This window comes from Emys orbicularis, chromosome 13 (genome assembly GCF_028017835.1).
Source record: "Emys orbicularis isolate rEmyOrb1 chromosome 13, rEmyOrb1.hap1, whole genome shotgun sequence".
NCBI classification, from domain to species: domain Eukaryota; kingdom Metazoa; phylum Chordata; order Testudines; family Emydidae; genus Emys; species Emys orbicularis.
Genome location: NC_088695.1, coordinates 2,627,800 through 2,654,494, shown reverse-complemented (window position 1 = coordinate 2,654,494; position 26,695 = coordinate 2,627,800). Strand labels below are relative to the sequence as shown.

General features: G+C 66.2%; 2 protein-coding genes and 1 pseudogene across 2 annotated transcripts; 1 reads left to right on the top strand and 2 right to left on the bottom strand.

Moving 5' to 3' along the window:
- The first annotated feature begins 2,372 nt into the window (after positions 1 to 2,372).
- On the top strand, positions 2,373 to 5,596 carry TCF19 (transcription factor 19). Its single transcript, XM_065416304.1, has 3 exons — positions 2,373 to 2,646; positions 3,933 to 4,548; positions 5,362 to 5,596. Exons 1-3 carry the CDS (start codon positions 2,373 to 2,375, stop codon positions 5,594 to 5,596), a joined length of 1,125 nt encoding a protein of 374 aa, XP_065272376.1.
- A 4,545-nt stretch (positions 5,597 to 10,141) lies between these two features.
- POU5F1 (POU class 5 homeobox 1) lies at positions 10,142 to 15,560 on the bottom strand. The gene is made up of 5 exons (XM_065415937.1): positions 14,964 to 15,560; positions 12,902 to 13,013; positions 12,209 to 12,339; positions 10,668 to 10,829; positions 10,142 to 10,414 (listed from the first exon to the last, which is right to left on the bottom strand). The coding sequence occupies exons 1-5, from the start codon at positions 15,558 to 15,560 to the stop codon at positions 10,142 to 10,144; spliced, it is 1,275 nt and encodes a 424-aa protein (XP_065272009.1).
- A 4,667-nt stretch (positions 15,561 to 20,227) lies between these two features.
- LOC135887733 (neural proliferation differentiation and control protein 1-like) lies at positions 20,228 to 25,854 on the bottom strand (annotated as a pseudogene).
- Between the last annotated feature and the right edge of the window lie 841 nt (positions 25,855 to 26,695).

Sequence of the window (26,695 nt, the reverse complement as noted above, 5' to 3'; positions counted from 1 at the left end):
ATGTTCCTGTAGCTGGCTCCTGGCTCCTGCCCTGCCCCGCTCTAACCACTAGACCCCACTCCTCTCCCAGAGCTGGGAGAGAACCCAGGAGTCCTGGCTCCCAGTCCCCACTCCCCTCCCAGAGCTGGGAGAGAACCCAGGAGTCCTGGCTCCCACATACCTTGTTTGTGGCAAGGTGTGTGTGGGGAAATCCTGTGGATTTTGCATGCACACACACACGCACCCCCATTAGCAGGTGCTGTTAATTACCCAAGTTTCTTAATGGTTCGCCCCCTGCTGTTGCCTTGACCCCTTGTGCCCCCCAGCTGTTGGGACACACCCCATCTGCCGCCCCCACCCATGCTGCCCAGCGGGGGCAGGGCCGATGTTAGGCCAGGCCCCCCCATGTCACGGGCTGAGCGTCGGCCGGCTGGTCTCGCCATGGAGAAAGGTGGGGGCCCTCCCCCAAGTTAGCCCCTGGGGCCGCAGGGGGGGCAGGGAGACGCCTGAGCCCAGGGCTCCCTGCAAGCTGGGCCTGGGTGCTGGTTCGGTGCCGCGGGGCCCCTGCCGCCTCCCCCAGCCCAGCTGCTCCCCAATGACACCCCCCGTTTCCTTTGTGAGGGAGGGGTTCCTTCTCTCCCCGTTTCCTATAACCCCCCCCCCCCCAAAACCTGGGCCTGAGCCCTGCCCCTCCCCTCCCTGAGTCCTTCCCTGGGGCCCTCCCCTCCCAGTTCCTTCCCTCCCAGCCCCTCCCCCCACCTGGGCCCCGCCCCTCTCAGCCCCTCCCCTCACCTGAGCTCCGCCCCTTCTCTCCCGGCTCCTCCCCCACCTGGGCCCCTGCCCCCCTGCGCATGCGCGCCCACCTAACCTCCCGCCACAGTTTGAGGCGCTCGCGCTCCGGCCCCGCCCCACTCCTGTCAACTTCGGCCAATCAGGAGTCGCCCGCCGGCCCGCTCCCCACGTGATTTCGCGGTTCCGGCCAATCAGGGAGCGGCCGCCCAGGCCAGAGCCAATGGGAAGCAGCGGCCGCGCCCACCCGTCCCGGCTCGGCCAATCAGCGGGCGACTCCCCAGGCAGCGCGCGCCGCACGGGAGCCCGGGCAGCGGCTGTGGCCGGCGGACGCTCAGCGCCTGGCCGAGACAAGGGGAGGGGGAAACCGGGGTCCGGAGCTACGTCACCGGGGGGACCCCGTTACCAAGGAGACCGGGGTCCAGGAGCTGCGTCACCGGGGGGACTCCGTTACCAAGGAGACCGGGGTCCCGGAGCTGCGTCATTGGGGCGGCCCCGTTACCAAGGAGACCGGGGACCCGGAGCGACGTCACTGGGGGGACCCCGTTACCAAGGATACCGGGGTCCCGGAGCTACGTCACCGGGGGAACCCCGTTACCAAGGAGACCGGGGCCCCGAAGCTACGTCACCGGGGGACCCGGTTACCAGCAAGGCCTGGGTTCTAGAGCTGTGTTACAAAGGGGACTGTGTTGCTAAGGCGGCTGAAGTTCTAGATCCTTGTTGCCAAGGCGACCAGGGGTCATGCCCGCCAGCCTCGCTGCCCTGGGGGCCGGGGCGCTCTAGCGCTGCGTTGCTAGGAGACCAGGGTTCTAGAGTCCCAGCGCCGAGAGGAGGGGTCAGACAAGGGCTCGGGCTGCGCAGGAGCCTGGTTGCCATGCCGACCAGGGTCTGAGTTCTAGAGCAGCATTGCCAAGAGACTTGATGTTCTGGAGCCATTTTCCCATGGGGGGGGGGCAGGTTTTCTAGTTCGGCGTTCGTGAGAGGTTCTCGATCCTGAGGGCAGAGGGAACAGCTAGAGACACGTGTGGGGGGTTCTAGAGCCATAGAGCACTGGGGCGGTGGGTCTAGAGCTGGGAAAGGGCCCTGCCAGGCTCCAGAACTGCATTGCACAGGAAGGCAAAGGGGATCCAGAGCTGGGAAAGGGGGAGGGGTCCAACCTGTCGCTCTCACTCTATCTCAGCCTCCAAGACCCCCATGTTTTGGCTCCCCTGAGCCCCCAGGGGGTGGGATCGGTAGCAGGGTCCCCCCACCCCCTCTAGCAGCAGCCAGGGTGGGGAGACGATGCCGTGAGCTGTTGTGTCGTCAGCTAGATAACAAGGGAGGTAATGGGAGGGAATTAATTTCCCCCCCCCCCCCATACACACACACACACACGGGACAGGAGAGGCTGGGGCAGGAGCTGGGTAAATTTCCAGCCACTGCTACCATGACTTGCTCCGGTCTCAGCCAGTAAACTGCTCAGAAGAATAGAACCCAGGAGTCCTGGCTCCCAGCCCCGCCTCCTCTAACCCACTAGACCCCACTCCCCTCCCAGAGCTGGGATAGAACCCAGGAGTCCTGCCTCCCAGCACCCCCTCCCCAATGCTGGGGAGGGGGAGCCGGCCATGCCGTCTGAGGCCCTGCCCTGCTTCCAGCTGCTGCGGATGGGCCCGGCCTGCCCGGGGGATGACCCGAACCGGGACCTGCACACCTTCCGGCCAGCCGGGCCGCACTGCACCTACCGGCTGGGGCGCCGGGCCGAGGTCTGCGACGTCCCCCTGGTGTCGGAGCGCAATCCGGGGCTGGTGTCCCGCATCCACGCCGAGATCCACGCCGAGAGGGACCCGCACAGCACCGCCGGGGAGTGGCGGGTCTGCCTGGTGGACTGCAGCACCCACGGTGAGGGCTGGGGGGCGCTGTGCTGGGGGGAGCGGGGCGGGAGCTCAGCAGGGGGCGCTCTGCCCTGGCAGTCAGCGCTGGCTCTAATGCATTAACACTGTTGTTCTGGATCCCGGCTCAGTTAATTCCTTCCTCTGCACTTCGCATCAGAGACGATTCCCTTTTCACTTCCTGTTTAAAGCCTCGCCCAGGGTTGCTAGCCACCGAGCCTCACCCCAGAGGCAGCTGCATTTCAGCCCCAGGCCAGTCATCCCAGTGCAGAGTCCCTGGGTGGCCACTAAACATGCCCCACCCCAGAGGTGGCTGCATGTCAGTGGCGACTGAGAAGATCCCAGAGGACAAGTTATCGCACACACAAAACCAATCCGCCCTCCCTCTCTGTGTTCTCCCCTCTGTCTAAGGCAGCGGTTCTGGGCTCGCGGGCTGCATGCAGCCCAGTTAGCACACAGCTGCCGGGCTGTGCTGGGTCAAGGCTCCCGGCTGTCTGGCGCAGTGCATCGGGGTCGCCAGCTGGCTCCGTGGGGTCTGGGGCTGCCGCCCAGCCCTACAGACTCCAGGGTCCAGGTCTGCCAGACGGCCCCACGGGATCCAGGGTCAGTGTTGGGGCTGTCGCCCGGCCCCACACAGCAGCATCTGGGGTCCCTGCCCAGGGCTCCACTCCTGGCCCCACTCTGTGGAGCAGTCTCTGGGCGGGAGGTGCTGGGCATAGGGTCTGTGTGTGTGGGGGGGGGTCGGGGAGGTAGGGGGGTGTTGTGGTTCTCAACCTGTGGACCGGGTAACAGGTAATAGGTTGAGAACCACTGGTCTGAGGTATCCGTCTGTATATCCCTCACCCCCATACTCCTCTGTCTGTCTGTCTGTCTATCAGTCTATTCATCCCCATACACATCTACCTGTCTCTCTGTCTACCCCCATACACACCTATCTGTCCGTCTGTCCCCATACACGTCTGCCTGTCTGGCTATCCATCCCCATACACACCTATCCATCTGTCTGTCCCCATACACGTCTGCCTGTCTGGCTATCCATCCCCATATACCCCCATCTCTCTAATCTCTCTCCCCCAATAGCTATCATCTCTCCATCCATTTCTACCTCTATTTGTTTAATTAAAATTAACCCCCCTGGAAATTCCCTGACCCAAAGCTCTGGGCATGTCCCCCCCATGAGCCCGGCAGTTCCCGTGAGCAGGACTTGCTCCCCCGTGGCCACTAGCCCACCCCCACGTCTGCCGGGGACCCCTGGCCTCCCCCTTCACCCCGCTCTCTCCTTCCCATCTCCGCCAGGCACCTACGTCAACGCGGTGCGGGTGCCCCGGGGCCGGCGCCTGGAGCTGAGTGATGGAGACCTGGTCACCTTCGGCCACCCGGACCCCGTGCCCGAGGGCTGCGCCCTGGCGCCCCCGCCTGGCGACTCGGAGTTCTGCTTCCTCTTCCAGAAGGTGCGGGTGCAGCCGCAGGATTTCGCCGCCATCACGGCCCCCAAGGCCCCCTGGCCACTCCCCTGCGGCTTCAAACCCGTGCTGCCCGGCGGCAACCATCGCATCCGGCCGCTAGCCCGGCCCGCGGGGCCCTCCCGCCCCTCCCGCCCCAAGGCCACCCTGATCCTCAGCTCCATCGGCAGCATCAGCAAGCTGAAGCCACAGCCGCTGACGTTCACCCTGAGCCGGGGCCCGAGGTCGGAGCCGCCCGCCCGGCCCGGGGCCTCCAGGAGCCGTCGGAAGTCGGCCCACACGCTGCTCCCCGAGCTGGAGGACGAGGTGACCCGGCTGGACGAGGAGCAGTGGGCTTGTGAGCCGGATGGATACAGCTGCCAAAGCCCGCTGCGGAGGGCGCCGGAGGGGGCGGGGAGCGGCGGGGCGCAGCCGGACGCGCGACTGAAGGTCCAGGTCACGCCAAGCGGGTGAGTAGAGTCGGTTTCCCAGCATGCTCTGTGAAGGGGGCAGGATCACAGCACCTACATCTCACCCGAAAGGGCTGGAGATTGTCCTGCTATCCTCAGCCGTCATCGTCCGGCCAGTGTTATAGTTGGCACTGCCTGCAGCACTCTGCCCCAGAGCTGGGCGCACGAAAGGCCCCAAACTTATAGTAAGGTGTGGGGGCTCCAGCCTGGCATCGGGACCTCTCAGAGGCCAACGAGGGTGAAGGGAGAGCCGTCAGGTTTAGCATTAAGGCAGCAATTGGCTTGTAGGGTCCTGTGATAACATTAGGGGCTAGTGAAGCCAGCCAGTGTCCCCTAGAGGGGACAGGCCCCATCCCCATTCCCCGCCCCCCTGAGCCAGCCAGTCCCCGCCCTGGGTCCAGATCAGAGCCCAGCGTCCCCCTAGCGGGGACAGGCCTCATGTCCCATTCCCTGCCCCCCTGAGCCAGCCAGTCCCACGCCCTGGGGCTGGATCAGAGCCAGCACCCCCTAGAGGGGACAGGCCCCATCCCCATTCCCCGCCCCCCTGAGCCAGCCAGTCCCCGCCCTGGGTCCAGATCAGAGCCCAGCGTCCCCCTAGCGGGACAGGCCCCGTGTCCCATTCCCTGCCCCCCTGAGCCAGCCAGTCCCACGCCCTGGGGCTGGATCAGAGCCAGCACCCCCTAGAGGGGACAGGCCCCGTGTCCCATTCCCCGCCGCCCTGAGCCAGCCAGTCCCCGCCCTGGGGCTGGATCAGAATCGGTGCACCCTAGAGGGGGAGGCCCGGCATCACTCACCTCTCCCGTCCCGTTGCAGGAAGCGGCGGGGGCGGCCGCGGAAGCACCCGCTGCGTGACACCTGCCAGGTGTTCTCGCAGACGCTGCTGACGGCGGAGCCCTGCGCGGCCCCGCGCTGCCACCTGCCCCAGGACGAGACGGTGCAGTGGGTGCAGTGCGACGGCTGCGATGCCTGGTTCCACGTGGCCTGCGTGGGCTGCAGCTACAGCGCCGTCCAGGAGGCCGACTTCCGCTGCGGGGGCTGCCGCACGTAGCCGCGGGGCAGGGGGGGAACGGAGCACGGGGCGGCCAGGAGACCGGAGACTGTGCAAGATGGGCAGGGAGTGGTGAAACCGTGCCAGGCGATTGTGAGCACACAGACAGCGACTGGTTAAACCGTGCCAGGCGATTGTGCGCACACAGACAGCGACTGATGAAACCGTGCCAGGTGATTGTGAGCGCACAGTGACTGGTGAAACCATGCCAGGCGATTGTGAGCGCACAGTGACTGGTGAAACCATGCCAGGCGATTGTGCGTGCAGACAGTGACTGGTTAAACCATTCCAGGTGATTGTGCGTGCAGACAGTGACTGGTGAAACCATGCCAGGCAATTGTGCACTTACAAGCAGCGACAGGTGAAACATGACACCTTAGAAGGGACTGGTGAAATCGTGGGAAACAAGCAATGACTGGTGAAATTGTGCCAGGCGATTGTGCACGCACAGGCAGTGGCGGGTGAAAACATGCACACCCGCACAGCGGCTAGTGACGCCATGCCAGCCAAGTGGAGACTGGGTGAAAACAGCTGAGGAGCGTGAAGCAAGAAACGTAAGCCAGGCACGTGGCTGGTGATGGAAACAAGAGATGCCTGGCTCATGACTTGTGCAAAAGTGCAAAGACGATTGTGCAAACCTGGGAGCCGAGCACATCCCCCTGGGCTGGGATTTCTGTCCCCCCCCACAGGGGAGCAGGGAATGGGACACGGGGCCTTTCCCCTCTATGGGGCACTAGCTCCACAATCCATAGCTCCACAATCCAGCCCCAGCGCATGTGAGCCGTGGCTTGTGAAAATGTGCCCGGCGGGTGAGAGCCAATGGAGCGCCCACGCGTGAGCAGCGCCTCACGCTGACCGTGCCGGGCTATCACTCCCAATCTGGCTGGGCGTTTGCCCGGTGCCTCATCAGAGCATTCGGCAGTCGTGCGCAGCACGAGCATTGAAGCAGACGACTCGCAGAGATTACACACGGCCCTCGTGACAAAGCAAGACAGCTGTGCAGCCTCGCACGAGGAGATGACCCGGCCGTTTCCATGCCCACGGGGACTCCAGGAGGGCATCCAAGACACACACACACACATACACCCCGTGCGATTGAATCCTCTGCCAGCCTTTACACCCTATTCCCTTCCTTCTTTCCGTAGCAGCCGCTTCTCCATGCACCTGGATTTCCCCGTGCGAATAATCCCAATCACCATGGCCGCCCATGGAGCCGCTTCCCCGCTCCCTTCTTCCTTCCAGGGGAGGGGAAACGGAAAAGAAGGGAGTGAAAACGTGCCGGAAAGGCCAGAAACACTGGATTTTTCAGCCTGTTCCTAAAACGGGGTTCTTCTTCCTGTTCCTAAACCGGACCTTTCCCGCCCACGACACTGGTGAATGGCTCCCCCACCCCCCGCCCGCCATGGGCGGAGACACGGATCCACCTCTCCCCTGGGTTATTTTTTCTCTCTTTTGCTCTGGCACCAAAAAAAAAAAGGGTTTCTAACCAATCACCTGTTCGTTTTTCTCCACCCTCCTGCTCCACTTGTGCCCATTGCAGTCTAACGTGCGCCGCAGAACCAACCCCCAGCGAATGGTTTGTGCATAACTCCCGCCCACTCTGAATTTGCTGCAGCAGAGTGTGCCTAGCTCCCTCCTCAGCTACTGCGCACCTGCTGGCGGGAGGCTGGTATTGCAAGCCTGGGAATTGACCCCCCCGGGGGCAGGAGAAGCCGAGGGGTGCACCCCCAGAGGGGAACTGTGGCTCAGGGGACAGGGAGTTGGGAGACCAAGACCCCCCCCCAATAGGATTTATTCTGTCACCTGCAGTTCGGGCCCATTCCCTGCTGGCCACAGCGGTCGCTTCCCTGGATCGGGTCCTACACAACCAACCCGAAGCTGCAGGCAGCTCTCTGCCCAGCCCGGGTTCAGGTGGGGAGGGGAGTGGGGCCTAGTGGTTAGAGCGGGGGGCTGGGAGCCAGGACTCCTGGGTTCTCTCTCTGGCTCTGGGAGGGGAGTGGGGCCTAGTGGTTAGAGCGGGGGGCTGGGAGCCAGGACTCCTGGGTTCTCTCTCTGGCTCTGGGAGGGGAGTGGGGCCTAGTGGTTAGAGCGGGGGGCTGGGAGCCAGGACTCCTGGGTTCTCTCTCTGGCTCTGGGAGGGGAGTGGGGTCTAGTGGTTAGAGCAGGGGGGTCCTGGGAGCCAGAACTCCTGGGTTCTCTCTCTTGCTGCCCCCATGACCTGAGCTTCAGTCTTTTCCTGTTACACCCGCCCCAGTGAGAAGAGGCAGTGTCAGGGCTGCGGCGCTAGCCCAGGGTGGGGGGTTTCCTGGCTGGGAAGGGGTGGGGAGGTAGCCATGGCCAGGTGGCCTTGGGGGGTTAAATCCTGCCCTGCAAGGCCCCTCCCTGAGTCAGCGGCTGGGGTTCTGGGTCCCACCCTAGCTTCCCTGCTGGAGCTTGGAGCCACACGCTGCCTCTCACTCCATGCAGCAGAGTGTGGTACTGTCACACTGCAAGCTCTGCCTGGGAAACTAGAGGGGGCGCTGTCCCTGGCTCTGAGTGCTGGACCTCTGTGCATCTGGGCTGCAGGGGGCGGGGGCTCAGCAGGGGGCGCTGGGCTGCAGGGAGCAGGGCAGAAAGGGGCGCTGGGCTGCGGGGAGCAGGGCGGGAGGGGGCTGCAGGGAGCAGGGCAGAAGGGGGCGCTGGGCTGCGGGGAGCAGGGCGGGAGGGCGCTGCAGGGAGCAGGGCGGGAGGGGGCGCTGGGCTGCGGGGAGCAGGGCGGGAGGGGGCGCTGGGCTGCAGGGAGCAGGGCAAAAGGGGGCGCTCTTCCCCATGTTACAAAGCCGGACACAGACACCACAAGTTGTTTAGGTAACAAGTCATTTAATAAGGCACCAAGAGGCGGGCGCGAGTACGCAGCAGCTTCCCGTCAAGACACAGCCGGCTTCTCGCTCCCGCCCAGTAAAACCCAAATCACTTTCCTCACATCAGATTCAGCAGGGGGAAAAAAGAGAGAAAAGATTGGAGGGAAGCAGGTGGCAGGGATGCAGCCAGAGGGGTCAGGATCCACTCGCCTCCTGCTGGAGAAAAAGAGTCTTACACTATTTACACCATTCCCTAAAAAAGAGCTACAAAGTCTAGAGGAACATGGCTGATCTAGAATCCACCCCCCGAGGTTCCTGGGATGGGAGATGGGGGGCTGTGGGGACCCTGGGGGTTGTTGCGGAGCAGCCGGACACTCCGGATGCTGGAGGGGGTTGTGTGGTTCTGGAGTCATGGTGGTTCTAATCTCCTGTCCTGGTTCTGGAGTCACTGTGGGTCTAGACTTGACACGTGTTGGTTGTGGACTCACCATGGTTCAGTATCGTGATGTCTTTGGCAAAGGGAGCAAGGTTCTAGACATACTGTACTTGTTCTAGAGTCAAAGAGCTGCTGTGGCTCTGGACCATCCCCCCTGCAACCTGAGGTTCCTGAAGGGGAGATAAGGTTTGGACACCCCTGCTCTAGACCCTCCATGGGTGGAGGCCTCCAAAGTGGGTGACTGGGCTCTAGAGCCAGAGTGGTTAGTCTAGATCAGTGGTTCTCAAACTGTGGGTTGGGCTCAGGCTTTGGCTCCCCCACCCGGGACAGTGGAAATCAGATGGACTCAGGCTTCGGTTCCCCCCTCTTGGGGTCATGTAGTAATTTTTATTGTCAGAAGGGGCTCAGGGTGCAATGAAGTTTGAGACGCCCTGGTCTAGATCGCGTACACATAGGTTCACAGAAGATCACCGTGATGGAGTCCTAGTTTCACCAGGATGTTCTAGAGCGCCTACAGACTGAAGGGCTACACTGGAGGTTCTAGATCAACACCCAGAGGCTCTCAACATGGGTGGCCTGATTCTAAAGTATTCATGATTGTACTAGACCCTCCCACCTTGAAGGGCCGATGTTCTGGATTCCACAAGGTTCTAGATCCCTGACCTGCAGCCCAAGATACCTGAAAGGAGCTGGCAGGAATCGAGCCACCAGAACTTTCTTAGCTATTCTAGACCTATAAAGATATTACAGGATTTTCTGGCATCACATGTTGAGATACCTAGAACACCATCAGCTCCAGATTGTCCACTGAGAGGCTGTAGCTGTTCTAGACCTCAGATGGCTGGGACACGGTGGGTTCTAGAGCACATTGAGAACATCCCACTTCTAGAGCCAGCCTGGTTGAGGGTGTTTGCGGTCCAGAGCCTCTGGAGCCAAGATTGGGTGCTGGCTCGAGAACGCCTGCTTGGTCTAGACAAGGCTGATCTAGAACCATTCCTTCCCCCTGCATTGGGTTGTTTCGTGCATTGAGGCCTTTCAGACTTGGGGGGAGATTTGCCTGTAAATAAAAAGGTACCCACAATCCCTTGCCTTAACATTAAAAATGGGGGGAGAGGTGTGCAAATCACCCCCCTCCTGGGAAATTTACCCACAATCCTTTGCCATAAAGTTAAGGGGGGGTGTTTCCAGTTAAAATTCCCTGCCCTCCCACAGGCCTGTCAGTGTCTGCCCCCTGCCAGGTCCGCCTGCCCCACCCTTACCCCCAGGCGTTCAGGTGGAGTGCATGGGGTGGCCCATGAGGGGGGCCCCTGGGGGAGTGGGGTCGAAGGGCTCTCCCCCGTGGTGGAACTGGGGCACGTAGAGGGTGGCAAAGGCGGCGGCGTTGTAACCCTGGGGGGGCGGGGGATGGTGCCCCATGGGGGGCCCTGGCAGCTGGGCGGGGGGAGCGAAGGGCAGGGCCCCCCCCTCGCAGTCATCGCGGACGGAGCAGCCCCCGCTGCGCTTCCCCTTCTGCCGGCGGTTGCAGAACCAGACACGGACCACCTGGGGGGGGACAGACGGACGGATGTCAGCGCCATGGGACGGACTGCCCCTGCGCCTCTCCCCCACAGACCGCCTACGCCCCTGCCCCCAACAGCTCCGCACCCTCCCCTCCCCATACCCTTAACCCGCAGCCCTCCATGCACACAGCTCCCCTATGTGCCGCACCCTCCTCTACCTAGCCCCCTAACCCGCAGCCCCCCATGCCCCTCTCCATGCACACAGCCCCCCACCCCCCCCACCCCCCGGGACTCACGTCCTTGTCGAGGTGCAGGTCGTGGGCGATGTGGGCGATCTCCTGCAGGCTGGGCTTGGGGCAGCGCAGGAAGTAGCTCTCAAGGGAGCCCCGCGCCGCTGTCTCGATGCTGGTTCGCTTCCGCTTGCGGGCCTGAAGCAGGGCGCTCTCCATGCTGCACATCTGGGGGACAGGTGGGGGCCCCCCCACAGAGTCACCCCAGCGCCTTGACTCAACTCGTCCCCCCGGAGTGCCCCCAAATCACCCCGTCCCCCCACAGAGTCACCGCAGCGCCCCGACTCACCCCGTCCCCCCGCAGTCACCACAGTGCCCCGACTCACCCTGTCCCCCCGCAGAGTCACCGCAGCGCCCCGACTCACCCCGTTCCCCCGCAGTCACTCCAGCGCCTCGACTCACCCCATCCCCCCAGAGTCACCGCAGCGCCCCAACTCACCCCGTCCCCCCGCAGTCACCACAGTGCCCAGACTCACCCTGTCCCCCCGCAGAGTCACCGCAGCGCCCCAACTCACCCCATCCCCCCGCAGTCACCACAGTGCCCAGACTCACCCTGTCCCCCCGCAGAGTCACCGCAGCGCCCCGACTCACCCCGTTCCCCCGCAGTCACTCCAGCGCCTCGACTCACCCCGTCCCCCCGCAGTCACCGCAGCGCCTCGACTCACCCCATCCCCTGGCAGTCACCACAGCGCCCAGACTTACCCCATCCCCTGTCCCCCCGCAGAGTCACCCCAGCACCTCGACTGACCCCATCCCCCCACAGAGTCACCGCAGCGCCTCGACTCACCCCATTCCCCCTCAGTCACTCCAGCGCCTCGACTCACCCCGTCCCCCCGCAGAGTCACTGCAGCACCCCCAAATCACCCCATCCCCCCGCAGAGTCACTGCAGCACCCCCAAATCCCCCCTCCCCCCCGCAGAGTCACCACAGTGCCCAGACTCACCCTGTCCCCCCGCAGAGTCACTGCAGCACCCCCAAATCCCCCCTCCCCCCCACAGAGTCACCACAGTGCCCAGACTTACCCCATCCCCCGTCCTCCCGCAGAGTCCCCAGCCCTGCCCCAGCACCTCGACTCGCCCCATCCCCCCACAGAGTCACCACAGAAGGCCATTGCCGCCTTGACACATCAACCCCCACACTCACCCCACCTGCGCCTGCCCCTGGCTCCCCCATTTCCCCCACAGAGTCACCCCAGCACCCCCAGGACTCCCCTGAGTCACCCCAGTATCCCACCCAGCCCTAGTCCCTCCCAGAGTCAACCCAGCGCCCCCCGTTTCCCTCCCCAAGTCACACCAGCAGCCCCCCAGCAGGCCGTTGCCCCCCCTCACACCAACCCACTCACTCACCACAGCCCCCCCAGAGCAGGCCACCATCCCCCCACAGTCACCCCAACCCCCCACAACCTCCCCCCCAAACACACAGCAGGCCGTCGCCTCACCCAGTCCCCAACATGCCAACCACCCTTTGGGCCCAGCCCCCCGATCTCGCCCCACAGGTGCCCCCCCAAAATCCCACCCACCCCTCCCCCCATGGGGCCCCCCACCCACCTCCTGCAGGTTGGCGTTGCCGTCGGCCTCATCCAGCCAGCGCTGAAGCAGCGGCTTCAGCTTGCACATGTTCTTGAAGCTGAGCTGCAGGGCCTCGAAGCGGCAGATGGTCGTCTGGCTGAACATCTTCCCTGCGGGGTGCGAGGGGGGGTTCAGGGCCCAGGGCGGGGGGCAGCCCTGCCCGGACCCAATGGGCAGCCCCCCCCAGCCATCTCACTGCGGGGGGGAGCCCCTGCCCTCCGAACGGACCCGGCGTCCGGGCCCCTCCCTCACACCCCCTTGGAAATGGGCCCCGGTGTCCAGGGACAACCCCTGCCCTGTGAACAGACCCTGGTGTCCAGGCCCCTCCCTCACACCCCCTCGGAAATGGGCCCAAGTGTCCAGGGACATCCCCCATCCTGTGAACGGAGCCTGGCATCTGGGCCCCTCCCCCCCACCCCCTTGGAAATGGGCCCCGGTGTCCAGGGACACCCCCCTGCCCTGTGAACAGACCCTGGCGTCCGGGCCCCTTCCCCACACCACTTTGGAAATGAACCCAGGTGTCCTGGGACACCCTCATGTCTCAGAAGGAACCCCGGCGTCCTGGTGAACCCTCCCCACCCCCACCTCAGGAGAAACAGCACCCTGGCGTCCCCCCGGCCCATCCAGGAATGGACCCCGGCGTCCGGGTGCCCCCCCACCAATGACACCCACCATACAGCACACCCAGGGCCAGCCCCACGTCGGCCTGCGTGAACCCCAGCGTGATCCGCTTGTGCTTCAGCTCCTTGGCAAACTGCTCCATCTCCTCCGTGCTCGGGGTCTCCTGGAGGAGGGGACAGGGCCTGTCAGTGGGGAGAGGCAGGGAGAGAACCCAGGAGTCCTGGCTCCCAGCCCTGCCCCCACTCTAACCACTAGACCCCACACCCCTCCCAGCTCCAGGGGATAGAACCCAGGAGTCCTGGCTCCCAGCCCTGCCCCTGCTCTAACCACTAGACCCCACTCCCCTCCCAGAGCTGGGGACAGTCCGCAGGGCTGGGCTAGCAGGAGGCTGTGGGTCTGGAGTGAGGGGCACCAGCAGAGCTAGGGTAGGGGGAGTTTCCAGCCTGGAGCCAGGGTTCTGGCCTGGCCGATCGTCCTGCAGGAATCTGGCCGCCCCAGTCCCGGGGCTGAGGACACAGATGGAGCCCAGGTAACAACTGCCCCAGATGAGCCGATTGAATCTTTGTGAAGAGATTGTCCATTCCTGACACACCCAGAGCCCCTCCCCAACTAGCCAGGGAGAGAACCCAGGAGTTCTGGCTCCCAGCCCCCCCGCTCTAACCACCAGATCCCACTCCCCTCCCAGAGCCGGGAGAGAACCCAGGAGTTCTGGCTCCCAGCTCCCCCCCCCCCCCCCGCTCTAATCACTAGTCCCCACTCCTCTCCCAGAGCTGGGGAGAGAACCCAGGAGTCCTGGCTCCCAGCCCCCCCTGCTCTAACCCACCAGCCCCCACTCCCCTCCCAGAGCTGGGGAGAGAACCCAGGAGTCCTGGCTCCCAGTGCCCCCTGCTCTAACCACTAGAACCCACTCTGCTTCCCGAGCCAGGGAGTGAACCCAGAAGTCCTGGCTCCCAGCCCGCTCTAACCACTAGCCCCCACTCCTCTCCCAGAGCTGGGGAGAGAACCCAGGAGTCCTGGCTCCTGCCCCTGTGTTTGGAGACCTGGGGCGCTGCATGGACGATCTGTTCCCATCACCCAGGCAATGGCCCCATCGCTCAGGAATGAGAACGACCCCACACCTGTCTGACCAGCTCCGCCTGCGCTGCAGCCACCTCTGGGGAACAGCAGCTGGGGGACACCCTCCCGCCTTTGGGACAAGAAGGGAAGTTGTGTCCTGGCTCCCAGCCCCCCACCGCCGCTCTAACCACTGGCCCCCACTCCCCTCCCCTAGTCAGGAGAGAACCCAGGAGTCCTGGCTCCCAGCCCCCTGGTCTAACCACCAGCCCCCACTTCCCTCCCCTCCCCTCCCTGAGCCAGGAGAGAACCCAGGAGTCCTGGCATCCAGCGCCCCCCCCTCCCCGCTCTAACCACCGGCCCTCACTCCCCTCCCCTCCCTGAGCCAGGAGAGAACCCAGGAGTCCTGGCTCCCAGCCCCCCCTGCTCTAAGCCACCAGCCCCCACTCCCCTCCCAGAGCCAGGAGAGAACCCAGGAGTCCTGGTTCCCAGCCCCCACCCCACTCTAACCACCAGCCCCCACTTCCCTCTCAGAGCCAGGGAGAGAACCCAGGAGTCCTGGCTCCCAGCCCCCTTAGGCTGGGGAGTGGGGCCAGGCCAGTGTGCTCTAGGGGGAATTCACAGGTGATTGTAAATCAGGGAGGAGTCCCAATTAGAGAGCAGGAACGTATCTTCCTTTGGGGCAGCCGGACACAGAGCCCAGCCTGAAGGGGGGAGGGGGCTGGGAGCCAGGACTCCTGGGTTCTCTCCCCAGCTCTGGGAAGGGAGTGGGGGCCTAGTGGTTAGAACAGGGGGGGCTGAGAGCCAGGACTCCTGGGTTCTCTCCCCAGCTCTGGGAAGGGAGTGGGGGCCTAGTGGTTAGAGCAGGGGGGGCTGGGAGCCAGGACTCTACTCCACTTCCTGTCCCAAACTCTGCCCAGCTGAGATGTGACGGGATCTGCTGGGATCTCTCTAGCACCACAGGGTGGAGCCAGCAGAGATCCCTAGGGACCCGGTCCGTAGCTCAGGGGATCTGCTGGGATCTCGGGAGATCTCGCCCAGCCGCAGAGCCTGTCCATACCTCGTCCCCGCTCTCGGCCTCCTCCGCCTTGACCTCGCCGGGGGCCGCCGGCGCTCCGGGGCTGCCCCTGCTGCCATCACTCTGGGGGCTGCTGGCCCCACTGCCCTCGCCCCCCTCGCCCGCGGGGCCGGGGGGCGGTGGGGGCAGGGCGGCCGGGGGGCGGGAAGCGGCCTGGGGCAGGAAGCAGCCCCCCCAGGCCTGGGCCGGGTGCCCGTACATGGGACCCTGTTGGCCGCACTCCCGCTCCGGCTTGATGTCAGGCTTCAGGCCTTCGTAGGCCGCAGCGGGTTGGGCGGGGCCGTAGGGGGGCGCCCAGCCCTCCCCGCCCATGGGGAAGGGGCACCAGGCGCGGAGCAGGGCCTGGTGCCCGGGGGGGTCCCCCGGCTGTGTTTCCAGGAGCCCCCCCTGCGGCCCGTAGTCCAGCCGGTAGCTGTAGCTCTGCCCGGGGGCCGCCCCATTGTAGGCCTCAGGCAGGAAGCTGCCGGGCCCCTCGTGGGGCGCCCCATTGGCCGGGCCCGGCGGGACGGCGTCCAGGTGCAGGCCCTGCCCCGCCAAGGGGTACGGGCGCCCCAGTTCCTGCCCCACGTGGCCAGCCATGGTGACGGGCCAGGGGACGCAGGGAGACGGCCACCTCGAGGGCACGGCTCGGTCCACGGGCACCGGGCCGAGGGGGCGGCGGGACCCAGGTGTCCGGGGTGAAGCTCTGCGATGGTGGGATCCAGGCGTCCGGGCTGCAGCTCAGCCACCAAGGGACCCAGGCGTCCGGGGTGCAGCTCTGCCGGCGGTGGGACCCAGGCGTCCGCGGGAGGCAGCTAAGCCGGTGGTGGGACCCAGGTGTCTGGGGAGTGCAGCTAAGCCAGTGGTGGGACCCAGGCGTCCAGGGGGTGAAGCTCTGCCGGCGGTGGGACCCAGGCGTCCGGGGGGTGCAGCTAAGCCAGTGGTGGGACCCAGGCGTCCAGGGGGTGCAGCTAAGCCAGTGGTGGGACCCAGGCGTCCAGGGGGTGCAGCTCTGCCGGCGGTGGGACCCAGGCGTCCGGGGGGTGCAGCTAAGCCAGTGGTGGGACCCAGGCGTCCAGGGGGTGCAGCTAAGCCAGTGGTGGGACCCAGGTGTCTGGGGAGTGCAGCTAAGCCAGTGGTGGGACCCAGGCGTCCAGGGGGTGCAGCTAAGTCGGCAGTAGGACCCAGGCGTCCAGGGGGTGCAGCTAAGTCGGCAGTAGGACCCAGGCGTCCGGGGTGAATCTCAGCTGGTGAGGGACCCAGACGTCCGGGAGAATTTGGCTCCTACCTCCTGTGCTGTCCTGGCCAAGGTTACGTCGGAGGAGCTGGTAAGAACCCAGGCGACCGGGAGATTCTGGCCCCTAAATCCCTGCCAAGGCGGAGTCCAAGAGGAACCCAGGCGTCCGGGGAACGTTCAGGGGTGGAAGCCAGGCGTTCAGAAGGAGCTCAGGGGACCCAGGCGTCCGGGACAACGGGGCTGCCGCTCCTCGGACCCCCTGGGCAAGCAGTGAAACCCAAGGGGGGCTGGAGGGAACCCAGGCGTCCGAGAGAACGTAGCCCCCCACTCCTCTGATCTCCTAGTTGCCCAGTGGACCCAAGGGGGGCTAGAGGGAACCCAGGCGTCCGGGAGAAGCTGGACCCCAGCCAGCAGCAGCTCCTGCCTCTGCGCCAGTGCTGCCCCCCCCCCCCTGCCCCGTTAACCCCTCCCTGGCCGGGCCCCACCCCAGGCATTGGCTGCCCCCCTCCCTCCCCCGCTTCAGCTCCAAGGAGCCGGCCCCTCCCACCCGGATCAAAGCCAGGGGCTCTGCCAAGGCGCCCCCCCCCCCCCCCCGCTAAGTGCCCCATCGCCGCTCAATGGGTCCCACTTAGCTCCAGACAATGGCCCCGGGGCCTGCCGGGGGGGGGGGCAGGACTCCTGGGGTCGCCGGGAGGGGAGGGGCTGGGAGCCCTATCCCTGGCTGGGGGGGGGGGGGGGGAGTGGGTCTGGTGGTTAGAGCAGTGGGGGTCTGGGAGCCAGGACTCCTGGGTTCCTTCCCTGGCTCTGGGAGGGAAGCGGGGGCTAGTGGTTAGAGCGGGGGGGGGAGGCTGGGAGCCAGGACTCCTGGGTTCCCTCCCTGGCTCTGGGAGGGAAGCGGGGGCTAGTGGTTAGAGCGGGGGGGGGGGAGGCTGGGAGCCAGGACTCCTGGGTTGCCCCCTTGGCTCTGGTCGGGGTGGAGGTAGGATGAGTGAAGTGGGGCGCAAAAGGGTGAAATCACTGACTTGACCTTCAAAGACAGCTCAGAAAGTCAATGGCAGAACCCAGGCGTCCTGGCTCCCAGCCCCCCTCAGCCCGGCCCATTGGTCCCACTCCCTGGCCCTGCAGCGGACTTTGGGGGCGGGTGGTTCACGGCCAAGGGCTGCGGGGGAGGCCGGGGGGGGGGGCTGGCTGTGGAGGCGGCCAGGAAGCCAGCCCCCCGGGGGAGCCATCAAGGTCCGGCCTGCCCCATTGAAGTGAGAGCCGGACGCTTAGCAAGAGAATAGCTTTGATACATTGTGTGGGGCGGGGGGGGGCACCAGGGGGGCGGGGGAGGGGCTGGGTTTATCTCCCCTTGGTTTCGGTCGGGTTTTGATCACTCAGCAGCCTGTGATGGGCGTGAGTCGGGCGGGGCTGTCTGGGGGGCTGGGAGCCCGGACTCCTGGGTTCTCCCCCTGGCTCTGGGAGGGGAGGGGAGGGGAGTGGGGTCTGGTGGTGAGAGCAGGGGGAGGGCTGGGAGCCAGGACTCCTGGGTTCTCCCCCTGGCTCTGGGAGGGGAGTGGAGTCTAGTGGTTAGATCAGGGGGGCTGGGAGCCGGGACTCCTGGATTCTCTCCCTGGCTCGGGGAGGGGAGCTGGTGGGTTAGAGCAGGGGGGGGCTGGGAGCCAGGACTCCTGGGTTCTCCCCCTGGCTCGGGGAGGGGAGCTGGTGGGTTAGAGCGGGGGGGTGGGGGGCTGGGAGCCAGGACTCCTGGGTTCTCTCCCTGGCTCAGGGAGGGGAGTGGGGACTGGTGGGTTAGAGCAGGGGGGGCTGAGAGCCAGGACTCCTGGGATCTCCCGGCTGGGCGGGGCAGGGTTTGGCCCCCCAGCACTTAGCAGGCCGTTGGGGGGTGAATGCCCCGGCCCGGGCGCTATTGTGGCCGGGATGGCCAGTGACACACTCAGCTATTCAGGTATCAATGGCCCAGCCCTGGGCCCAGCTGACCTGGGAGCGGCTCATTGTGTTTCCCTGGATGGGCTGTTAAACCTGAGGCCTCAACCTGGGGGCTGCGGGTCGGGAGTGAGGGGCACCGGCAGGGCTGGGGGGGGCAGGGCTGGGCTGGCAGGGGGCTGCAGGTCGGGAGTGAGGGGCACCGGCAGAGCTGGGGGGGCAGGGCTGGGCTGGCAGGGGCTGCGGGTTGGGCATGAGGGGCACTGGAAAGGTAGTGGGATCAGGTAGAGAACTGAGGGTGAACGCTCAGGGATTCAGGGGGAATTTGGGGTCCCGTTTCTCGGGGGCAGGTCCAGCTGGGGGGTATTTACAGCATTCAAAGAGAATTTGGGGAGCAAGTGCCTGATATTTGGGGGTGATTCTTTGGGGGCACTGGGTCGGGGGCAGGGTTCACTGAAGCGTCCAGGGGCCCAGTCAGATTGAGGGGGGCTGGTGAGTCTGGGGGGTCCTGTCTAGCAAGGGAGCCCTGCTGGGATTCAGGGTGGCGGATATTTCGGGGGGACGTTGATAGATGGGATGCTGAAGAGACTTCGGTGGTTGCGGGGGGCGCTGGTGAAGGATGTGGGGGGTTCCCCAAATCTCAGGGTCACATGACCAGCCAAGGGGGGTGGGGGGTTATGGGGCGTAGGCTGTGCGTCTCCAGCATCAGTCAGCTGCCCCATGGCCCGGCCCTTTATCCTGCAGCCCAGGAGATGGGACCACAGTCCACTGGCAGCCCCATGGCTGTGTCCCCCCAGAGCAGAGACAGCACCCCATCCCCATCACAGTCCCCCCCTATGCAGCCTGCCCCCCCGATCAGAGCCAGTGCCCCCTAGAGGGGCCAGGCCCCATATCCCGGACTCACAGACGCCTTCGTCTCTTTTGCTTTATTCTTTTATTCCAAGTTGGAGGGTTGAGTAAACAGGACTTAGGGTGGGAAACTGGGCGGGGGGAGCAGTATGGGGGGGCAGCTGGGCAGGGGGGGAGCAGGGGGCATCTCCCTCTGATCTCCCACGGGAGCCTGGTAAAGCCGCTGTATGGACCAGAGCGGGTTTGTGTCAGCGCCCCCTGCTGGGGGGCTCAGACCTGCCCCATGTTTCCGACAGGCCGGGGCGTGGGGGCTGCCCGGACACCCGGAGCCCTGCCGGACGAGCCGGCAGCCACGTGACTGACACGGCTGTGACACGCGTGTGAGCCCGACGCCCAGGGGCGACACAGATGAGGGAATTCGGCCGCCAGCACACGGATGACGCCGCGGGGCCGTTGTGCACACGGCCAGGATCTCCCAAATCTCTGCTTGCTTGGCCTTAGGGGGAAGGAGAGTGTATGGGGGAGGGGCGGTTCCTGGTCCATATCCCCCTATATCGTCCCTCTCGTCAACTACTGTTGGGTGGGTGGGGGGAGTTGGTGTCTCCTCAAAATGGGTCCCCCTAAGTCCCTGTCCTCTCTGAGTCTATGACTCCTCCCATGATTCCCCCCAGTCACTAGCCACCTCTATCAGCCTCCTGGTGAATATCGCCCTGGGGTGTCACTTCAATACATGTCCTCCCCCCCCCTCCCCCAGTCACCCTCATCCCAGCACGACGCCACCCCTGGTTCCTACCCTGTTTAGGTTCCCCCGGTCAATATACCCCTTATATAGGGGCTGGCTGTCTCCTGGTGTCACCTCAATAGAGCCCTGATCTCATGGTACCCACCAGCCCCCTCTTTGGCCTGCTGGGAGTGGGCTGTTGGGGCGGGGGGATCCCATGGTGCATGGTGTCTGCCCCACAGAGCTTTCCCCCCAACACACACTGTTTAGTCTCAGTCAGTATCCTTCTATATGGGCCCCCTGGTCAATTTTCTCTTGGTGTCACCCCAAATCCAATCCCCCCAACTCCTGAACCCACTAAGAGCCTCCTATGGTTCCTACCCTGTGTAGTTCTCCCCAGTCAATATCCCCCCCATATGCACCAGCCCCATAGCACAGCCCCTGCCCCCTGAAAGGAACCATGCTCTGGACAGATGGGACTGCAGGGAGGGTAGAGAGCAGGGGAGCGAGGGGGTCCCTGGGGGGGTCCCTGCATCAGAGTGATGACCCTTCACCTTTAACCTCCCCCGCCCCGAGTCGTTCTGGGGGGGAGGGGCAGGTTCTTGGGGAAGATGCTGCCAAAATCTGAGCAGATTTTCTCCACCAGGGGGCGCCGTGCTGCTCCGGGGGATGGGGCTGAATAACGGGGGGGCAGGGTTAGGGGGGGCAGCGCTGCCGGGCGGACGCCGTGTTGAAGAGCGGGTTGTGGATTTCCATCTCCCCACTCTGGGAAGGGGGGGAAGAAAGAGAGAAAGGGAGACGTTAGTGAGGGCACCGGGCAAGGGGAAGAGCACAGCGACCCAGACCCGTCCCCACAGCCCAGCGCCCCCTGCTGCCCCCCGCCCCGATCCCCACAGCCCAGCGCCCCTGCTGCCCCCACCCTGCTCCCCACAGCCCAGCGCCCCCTGCTGCCCCGACCCCCGTCCCCACAGCCCGGCGCCCCCTGCTGCCCCCACCCTGCTCCCCACAGCCCAGCGCCCCCTGCTGCCCCCGCCCCTGTCCCCACAGCCCAGCACCCCCTGCTTCCCCCGTCCCGCTCCCCACAGCCCAGCGCCCCCTGCTGCCCCCACCCTGCTCCCCACAGCCCAGCGCCCCCTGCTGCCCCCGCCCCTGTCCCCACAGCCCAGCGCCCCCTGCTGTCCCCGCCCCCGTCCCCACAGTCCAGCGCCCCCTGCTGCCCCCACCCTGCCCCCACCCTGCCCCCCCACAGCCCAGTGCCCCCTACCGGTGCCAGTCCGGGACATTCGTACACAGTAAAGTCGCCGTTCTCAGTCTCCGACTCCGTCGACAGCTGCTGGACGGGCTTTGGGGGGCTCCTGGGGGGGGGACGGACCCAGACACTGGGTGAGGAACCTCATGAGCCAGGACGGGGGCCTGAGGGGGCTCCGCAGCTGGGGGAGGAAATCCAAGGGACCCAGGTATCCGGGTGGGAAACGGGGCGGGGGCACCTAGACCCGAGAGCCAATGTCCCATGGGCCCGGCTAGATGACAGGCAATCTCCAGTCCCCCCAGGGAGGTGTGGAAAACCAGGGGGTAGGGGGAAGGGAGTAACTGTCCCCAAGACACCCCCAAAGTGGGGGGAGGGTAGAGGGGGCAGCTCATGGGGCAAGGGGCTGAAGGACTGGGGGGGGGAATTTTGGGGTGCAAAATTTCCGGGTTGGATTGTGGGGGGAAGGTCAGAGGGGACAGAGGTCAGGGGTGACTTGGGTAGGTTTGGGTTTCAGGGGAGGGGTGGATTGAGGGGAAGTGGGGGACAGGAAGGGGAAGATTCAAGGGTGAGTCTGGAGTTTGCGGGGGTCGGTTTGAGGTCATGATTTGGGGGGTGCATTTGGGGTGGGGGCAGATTTGGGGGGATAGGAGGCTTGGGGGTGGGGCGAGGATGCATAGGGTGGGGGAAAGGAAGGAGTGGATTCTGGGGGGCAGATTCGAGGGGCCCTTCCCTAAGCCTCTCCCCCTCCCCACTCATAGCCAATGGGGTGAACGGGGGGGGGGGGAATGGAGGGGAACTCACTCCTCATTGGTCAGGATCTTTTTCTGGCGCTGGTACTGGTGCACCTGGCAGGACTGGGCCAGCCGGGCGTCCATGTACTGGGGGGACAGACAGACAGACGGGGAGATGGTCATTGGTCAGGTGAAACTGCCCTCCCGGATGCCTGGGTCCCATTCCCCCGTCCTGGTCTCCAGCCCCCTAGGGGTGAGCACCCTGCACTGCTGTCCCGGATGCCTGGGTCCCATTCCCCATCCTGGTCTCCAGCCCCCTAGGGGTGAGCACCCTGCACTGCCGTCCCAGACGCCTGGGTCCCATTCCCTGTCCTGATCTCCGACCCCCTAAGGGTGAGCATGGGGGTGGGGGTCTCACCATTCTGGGCTGGTGGTATCGATAATGATTCCCCCGATACGCCGTATATGCCAACTTCTGGGCCAGACGCACCTCCCGCTGCAACCTGGGGGCACGGAGTGCGGGAGGGGTCAGAGCAGCGGGTGGCGCAGTCCAGGGCTGGGCTAGCAGGGGCTGCGGGTCGGGAGTGAGGGGCACCGGCAGGGCTGGGGGGGGGCAGGGCTGGGCTAGCGGGGGCTGCGGGTCAGGAGTGAGGGGCACCAGCAGAGCCGGGGGGGGGGGGCTGGGCTGCAGGGGGCTGTGGGTCAGGAGTGAGGAGCACCGGCAGAGCTGGGGGTGCAGGGCTGGGCTAGCGGGGGCTACAGGTTGGGAGTGAGGAGCACCGGCAGAGTGGGGTGGGGGGCAGGGGGCTGCGGTGGGGGGGTGTAGTTCCTACCTGTACCAGCAGAGGGCAGCCACCAACAGCCCTGAGACCCCGGTCACGGAGCACATCAACACCAGCACTGCGGGGGGGGGGGGGGGGGGGGAGAGAGAAACATTAACCCCTTGAGCACTGCCCCCCCAGCCCCTCAATGCCTCCCTGCCCCCCAGGTGCTCTGTCCCCCCTCCCCCCATTCCCGGCCCCTCCCTGTTACTCACGCAGAGACACGGCCTCATTGAGCCGGGAAGCCGGGGGACGCGAGTTCAGATCTTCCTCCGGCCGGGGGGGGCTGGAGCCGGCCGTCAGGGCAGAGGGGGGAGCGGTGGGGGGAGGGGGAGACGTAGGGGGGGTCTCGGTGACCGAAGGAACCTGGGGGTCAATCCCCGTGGAGCCAGCTGCAAAGATAGAGACGTTAGAGCACCCCCTCCTGCCCCCCCGTCCTGCCCGCCACAGCCTAGTGCCCCCTGCTGCCCCCCGTCCTGCCCCCCACAGCCCAGTGCCCCCTGTCCCACCCCCACAGCCCAGCACCCCCTGCTGACCTCCACCCCGTGCCCCACAGCCCAGCGACCCCTGCCCCACCCCTCACAGCCCAGCGACCCCCGCTGCCCCCAGTCCTGCCCCCCTACAGCCCAGCACCCCCTGCTGCCCCCGTCCTACCCCTCACAGCCCAGCACCCCCTGCTGCCCCCTGCCCGCTCCCTACAGCCCAGCGACCCCTGCTGAGTCCCCTGTTCCCTTCAGGCTCGACCGTGCTGGGGGTTCTCAGTCCCAGGGGTCCTGGATCCCTTCTGTTTTTTGGCCACCATGGAGCGGATGAGGGTGGCCAGGTCGCTGGGTCTAGCGTCCGACTTGGCTCCGTCGCCTGAGGGAGAAACACAGGGAGATGGGCCGGTGCCCCTCACTCCCAACCCGCAGCCCCTGCCAGCCCAGCCCTGGGCTCCCCCCAGCTCTGCCGGTGCCCCTCACTCCTGACCTGCAGCCCCTGCCAGCCCAGCCCTGCCGGTGCCCCTCACTCCCGACCCGCAGCCCCTGTCAGCCCAGCCCTGCCCCCTCAGCTCTGCCGGTGCCCCTCGCTCCCGACCCGCAGCCCCTGTCAGCCCAGCCCTGCCCCCTCAGCTCTGCCGTGCCCCTCACTCCCGACCCGCAGCCCCTGTCAGCCCAGCCCTGCCCCCTCAGCTCTGCCGGTGCCCCTCACTCCCAACCCGCAGCCCCTGCTAGCCCAGCCCTGCCCCCCCCCCAGCTCTGCCGGTGCCCCTCACTCCCGACCTACAGCCCCTGCTAGCCCAGCCCAGCCCCCCCCCAGCTCTGCCGGTGCCCCTCACTCCCAACCCGCAGCCCCTGCCAGCCCAGCCCTGCCCCCCCCAGCTCTGCCGGTGCCCCTCACTCCCGACCCGCAGCCCCTGCCAGCCCAGCCCTGCCTCCCCCCAGCCCTGCCGGTGCCCCTCACTCCCAACCCGCAGCCCCTGCCAGCCCAGCCCTGGGCTCCCCCCAGCTCTGCCGGTGCACCTCACTCCCGACCTACAGCCCCTGCTAGCCCAGCCCAGCCCCCCCCCAGCTCTGCCGGTGCCCCTCACTCCCAACCCGCAGCCCCTGCCAGCCCAGCCCTGCCCCCCCCCAGCTCTGCCGGTGCCCCTCACTCCCGACCCGCAGCCCCTGCCAGCCCAGCCCTGCCTCCCCCCAGCCCTGCCGGTGCCCCTCACTCCCAACCCGCAGCCCCTGCCAGCCCAGCCCTGGGCTCCCCCCAGCTCTGCCGGTGCCCCTCACTCCCAACCCGCAGCCCCTGCCAGCCCAGCCCTGGGCTCCCCCCAGCTCTGCCGGTGCCCCTCACTCCCAACCCGCAGCCCCTGCCCCCCCAGCCCTGCCGGTGCCCCTCACTCCCAACCCGCAGCCCCTGCCAGCCCAGCCCTGGGCTCCCCCCAGCTCTGCCGGTGCCCCTCACTCCCAACCCGCAGCCCCCGCCAGCCCAGCCCTGGGCTCCCCCCAGCTCTGCCGGTGCCCCTCACTCCCAACCCGCAGCCCCTGCCCCCCCAGCCCTGCCGGTGCCCCTCACTCCCAACCCGCAGCCCCTGCCCCCCCAGCTCTGCCGGTGCCCCTCACTCCCGACCCGCAGCCCCTGCTAGCCCAGCCCTGCCCCCCCCAGCTCTGCCGGTGCCCCTCACTCCCGACCCGCAGCCCCTGCTAGCCCAGCCCTGCCCCCCCAGCTCTGCCGGTGCCCCTCACTCCCGACCCGCAGCCCCTGCTAGCCCAGCCCTGCCCCCCCAGCTCTGCCGGTGCCCCTCACTCCCGACCTACAGCCCCTGCCAGCCCAGCCCTGCCCCCCCAGCTCTGCTGGTGCCCCTCACCATTCCTGTGCGGTGTCTCGAGGACACAGTCCCCACCCGGGTCCTCATGGTAGGGGCGGATGCAGGGGCCACAGCTCCGGATCCCCCCGGGTCCGCAGCCCTTACGCCGCTGTAGGAGACAGTTCAGCCGGATCCGCGGTGGGCAAATCGCAGCCGGGCCTACAGGCAGAGAACCGGAGCAGCCCCCGCTTTAACCACCAGCCCCCACCCCCTCCGAGAGCCAGGAGAGAACTCAGGAGTCCTGGCTCCCGGCCCCCCCAGCTCTAACCCCCAGCCCCCACTCCCCTCCCAGAGCCAGGAGAGAACCCAGGAGTCCTGGCTCCCAGCCCCCCCCCCCTGCTCTAACCCCCAGCCCCCACCCCCTCCGAGAGCCAGGAGAGAACTCAGGAGTCCTAGCTCCCGGCCCCCGAGCTCTAACCCCCAGCCCCCACTCCCCTCCCAGAGCCAGGAGAGAACCCAGGAGTCCTGGCTCCCAGCCCCCCCCCTGCTCTAACCCCCAGCCCCCACTCCCCTCCCAGAGCCAGGAGAGAACCCAGGAGTCCTGGCTCCCAGCCCCCCCTGCTCTAACCCCCAGCCCCCACTCCCCTCCCAGAGCCAGGGAAAGAACCCAGGAGTCCTGGCTCCCACCCACCCCCGCTCTAACCACTAGCCCCTGCTCCCCTCCCAGATGTTTCAACATCTGTCCCTGCTTCTTAAAATCATAATCTCCTGACAGCCAGAGCAAAAAAGATCAGAGGAGAAAATCTTTGATTAAATAGTAAGAGAGATGGAAATTTGCTCCTGTTCTCCCCGTGTGCAGCCCCCCCAGCCCTGCCGGTGCCCCTCACGCCCGACCCGCAGCCTCGGGAAGCTGGGAGTAGAACCCAGGAGTCCTGGCTCCCAGCCCCTCCTACTCTCCTTCACACACCCCCGATGCCCCTCCCCCTCCCTGTACCCCCCTTACCTGCCTCCCGCCCGGCCCCCGGGGCCAGCCCCAGCCCCAGTAGAGCAGCCAGGGCCGCCAGCCAGCGCAGGGTCCGCATCGCTCCGAGCTGGGGGGGGGTTCCCCGCCTCTGGATCCGCCCTCCCCGGCTGGGGGGGGGGAGGGGCTGGCTGTATTTATGAATGAAGCAGGGATGGAGACAGACGCTGTGGGGCGTGGGGAGACCGACCCACAAGTCGCCTTCACTTCCTGTCCCAATCCCAACCCCCCTGGCGGGGTGTTCTGTGCGGCTGGTACCCGCTTGCCCCGCCCCAGAGGTGGCTGCATTTCAGCCCCATTTGAAGCTGTTCTATGCGGCAGTTACCCGGCTGCCCCTCCCCAGAGTCAGCTGCATCTCGGTGCCAGGCGAGGGCTCCTGGTCTCTGCCCTGGCTCCGGCTCTAGGACCCCCTGGGACTCCCAGTGGGGAGATCAGTGACCCCCCCACCCCCAGCTGGTATCCATAGTGCCTGTCTCCAAGGAGACGCACCTGCCTGCAGTGGTAGATGCAGCAAACAGCTTCCCATACCCCCCCCCCCCCCAGGCAGGGAGATGGAACCCAGGCGTCCTGGCTCCCAGCCCCCTCTCACACCCACACACCCACCAGCTGTCACCATGGCAACCAGCTCCCTGCACTGATGGACCTGGGATGAGGTTGATGCAGCAGTGGGTTGTCATGGTGACAGGATGGCGCTGGGGGGGATCCCCGGCCCCCCCTTAGTTATGGGGGGCGGGGAAAAGGCTTCATCATCTCCCCCCCAGGAAGCTGAGACACCCCCCCCCCCAAGCTCCCTGCACAGGATGGGAGGACCCCAGCCCTGGTGACTGGCCGGACCCTGGGTGTGTGAGGGAGCCCACCCCCGCCACCCCAGCCCCTCTCTGCCCCATGGGCGGTCCAGGGGA

What these genes read in the sequence shown, in the direction of transcription:
- TCF19 (XM_065416304.1), top strand. Translation starts at nt 2,373, where the DNA reads ATGCCGTCTGAGGCCCTGCCCTGCTTCCAGCTGCTGCGGATGGGCCCG. An exon ending in GGTGGACTGCAGCACCCACG is followed by an intron (nt 2,647 to 3,932) that starts GTGAGGGCTGGG and finishes CATCTCCGCCAG; the next exon opens with GCACCTACGTCAACGCGGTG. An exon ending in GTCCAGGTCACGCCAAGCGG is followed by an intron (nt 4,549 to 5,361) that starts GTGAGTAGAGTC and finishes GTCCCGTTGCAG; the next exon opens with GAAGCGGCGGGGGCGGCCGC.
- POU5F1 (XM_065415937.1), bottom strand. Translation starts at nt 15,560, where the DNA reads ATGGCTGGCCACGTGGGGCAGGAACTGGGGCGCCCGTACCCCTTGGCG. An exon ending in GGCCCTGGGTGTGCTGTATG is followed by an intron (nt 12,340 to 12,901) that starts GTGGGTGTCATT and finishes CGCACCCCGCAG; the next exon opens with GGAAGATGTTCAGCCAGACG. An exon ending in ACCTGCACCTCGACAAGGAC is followed by an intron (nt 10,415 to 10,667) that starts GTGAGTCCCGGG and finishes GTCCCCCCCCAG; the next exon opens with GTGGTCCGTGTCTGGTTCTG.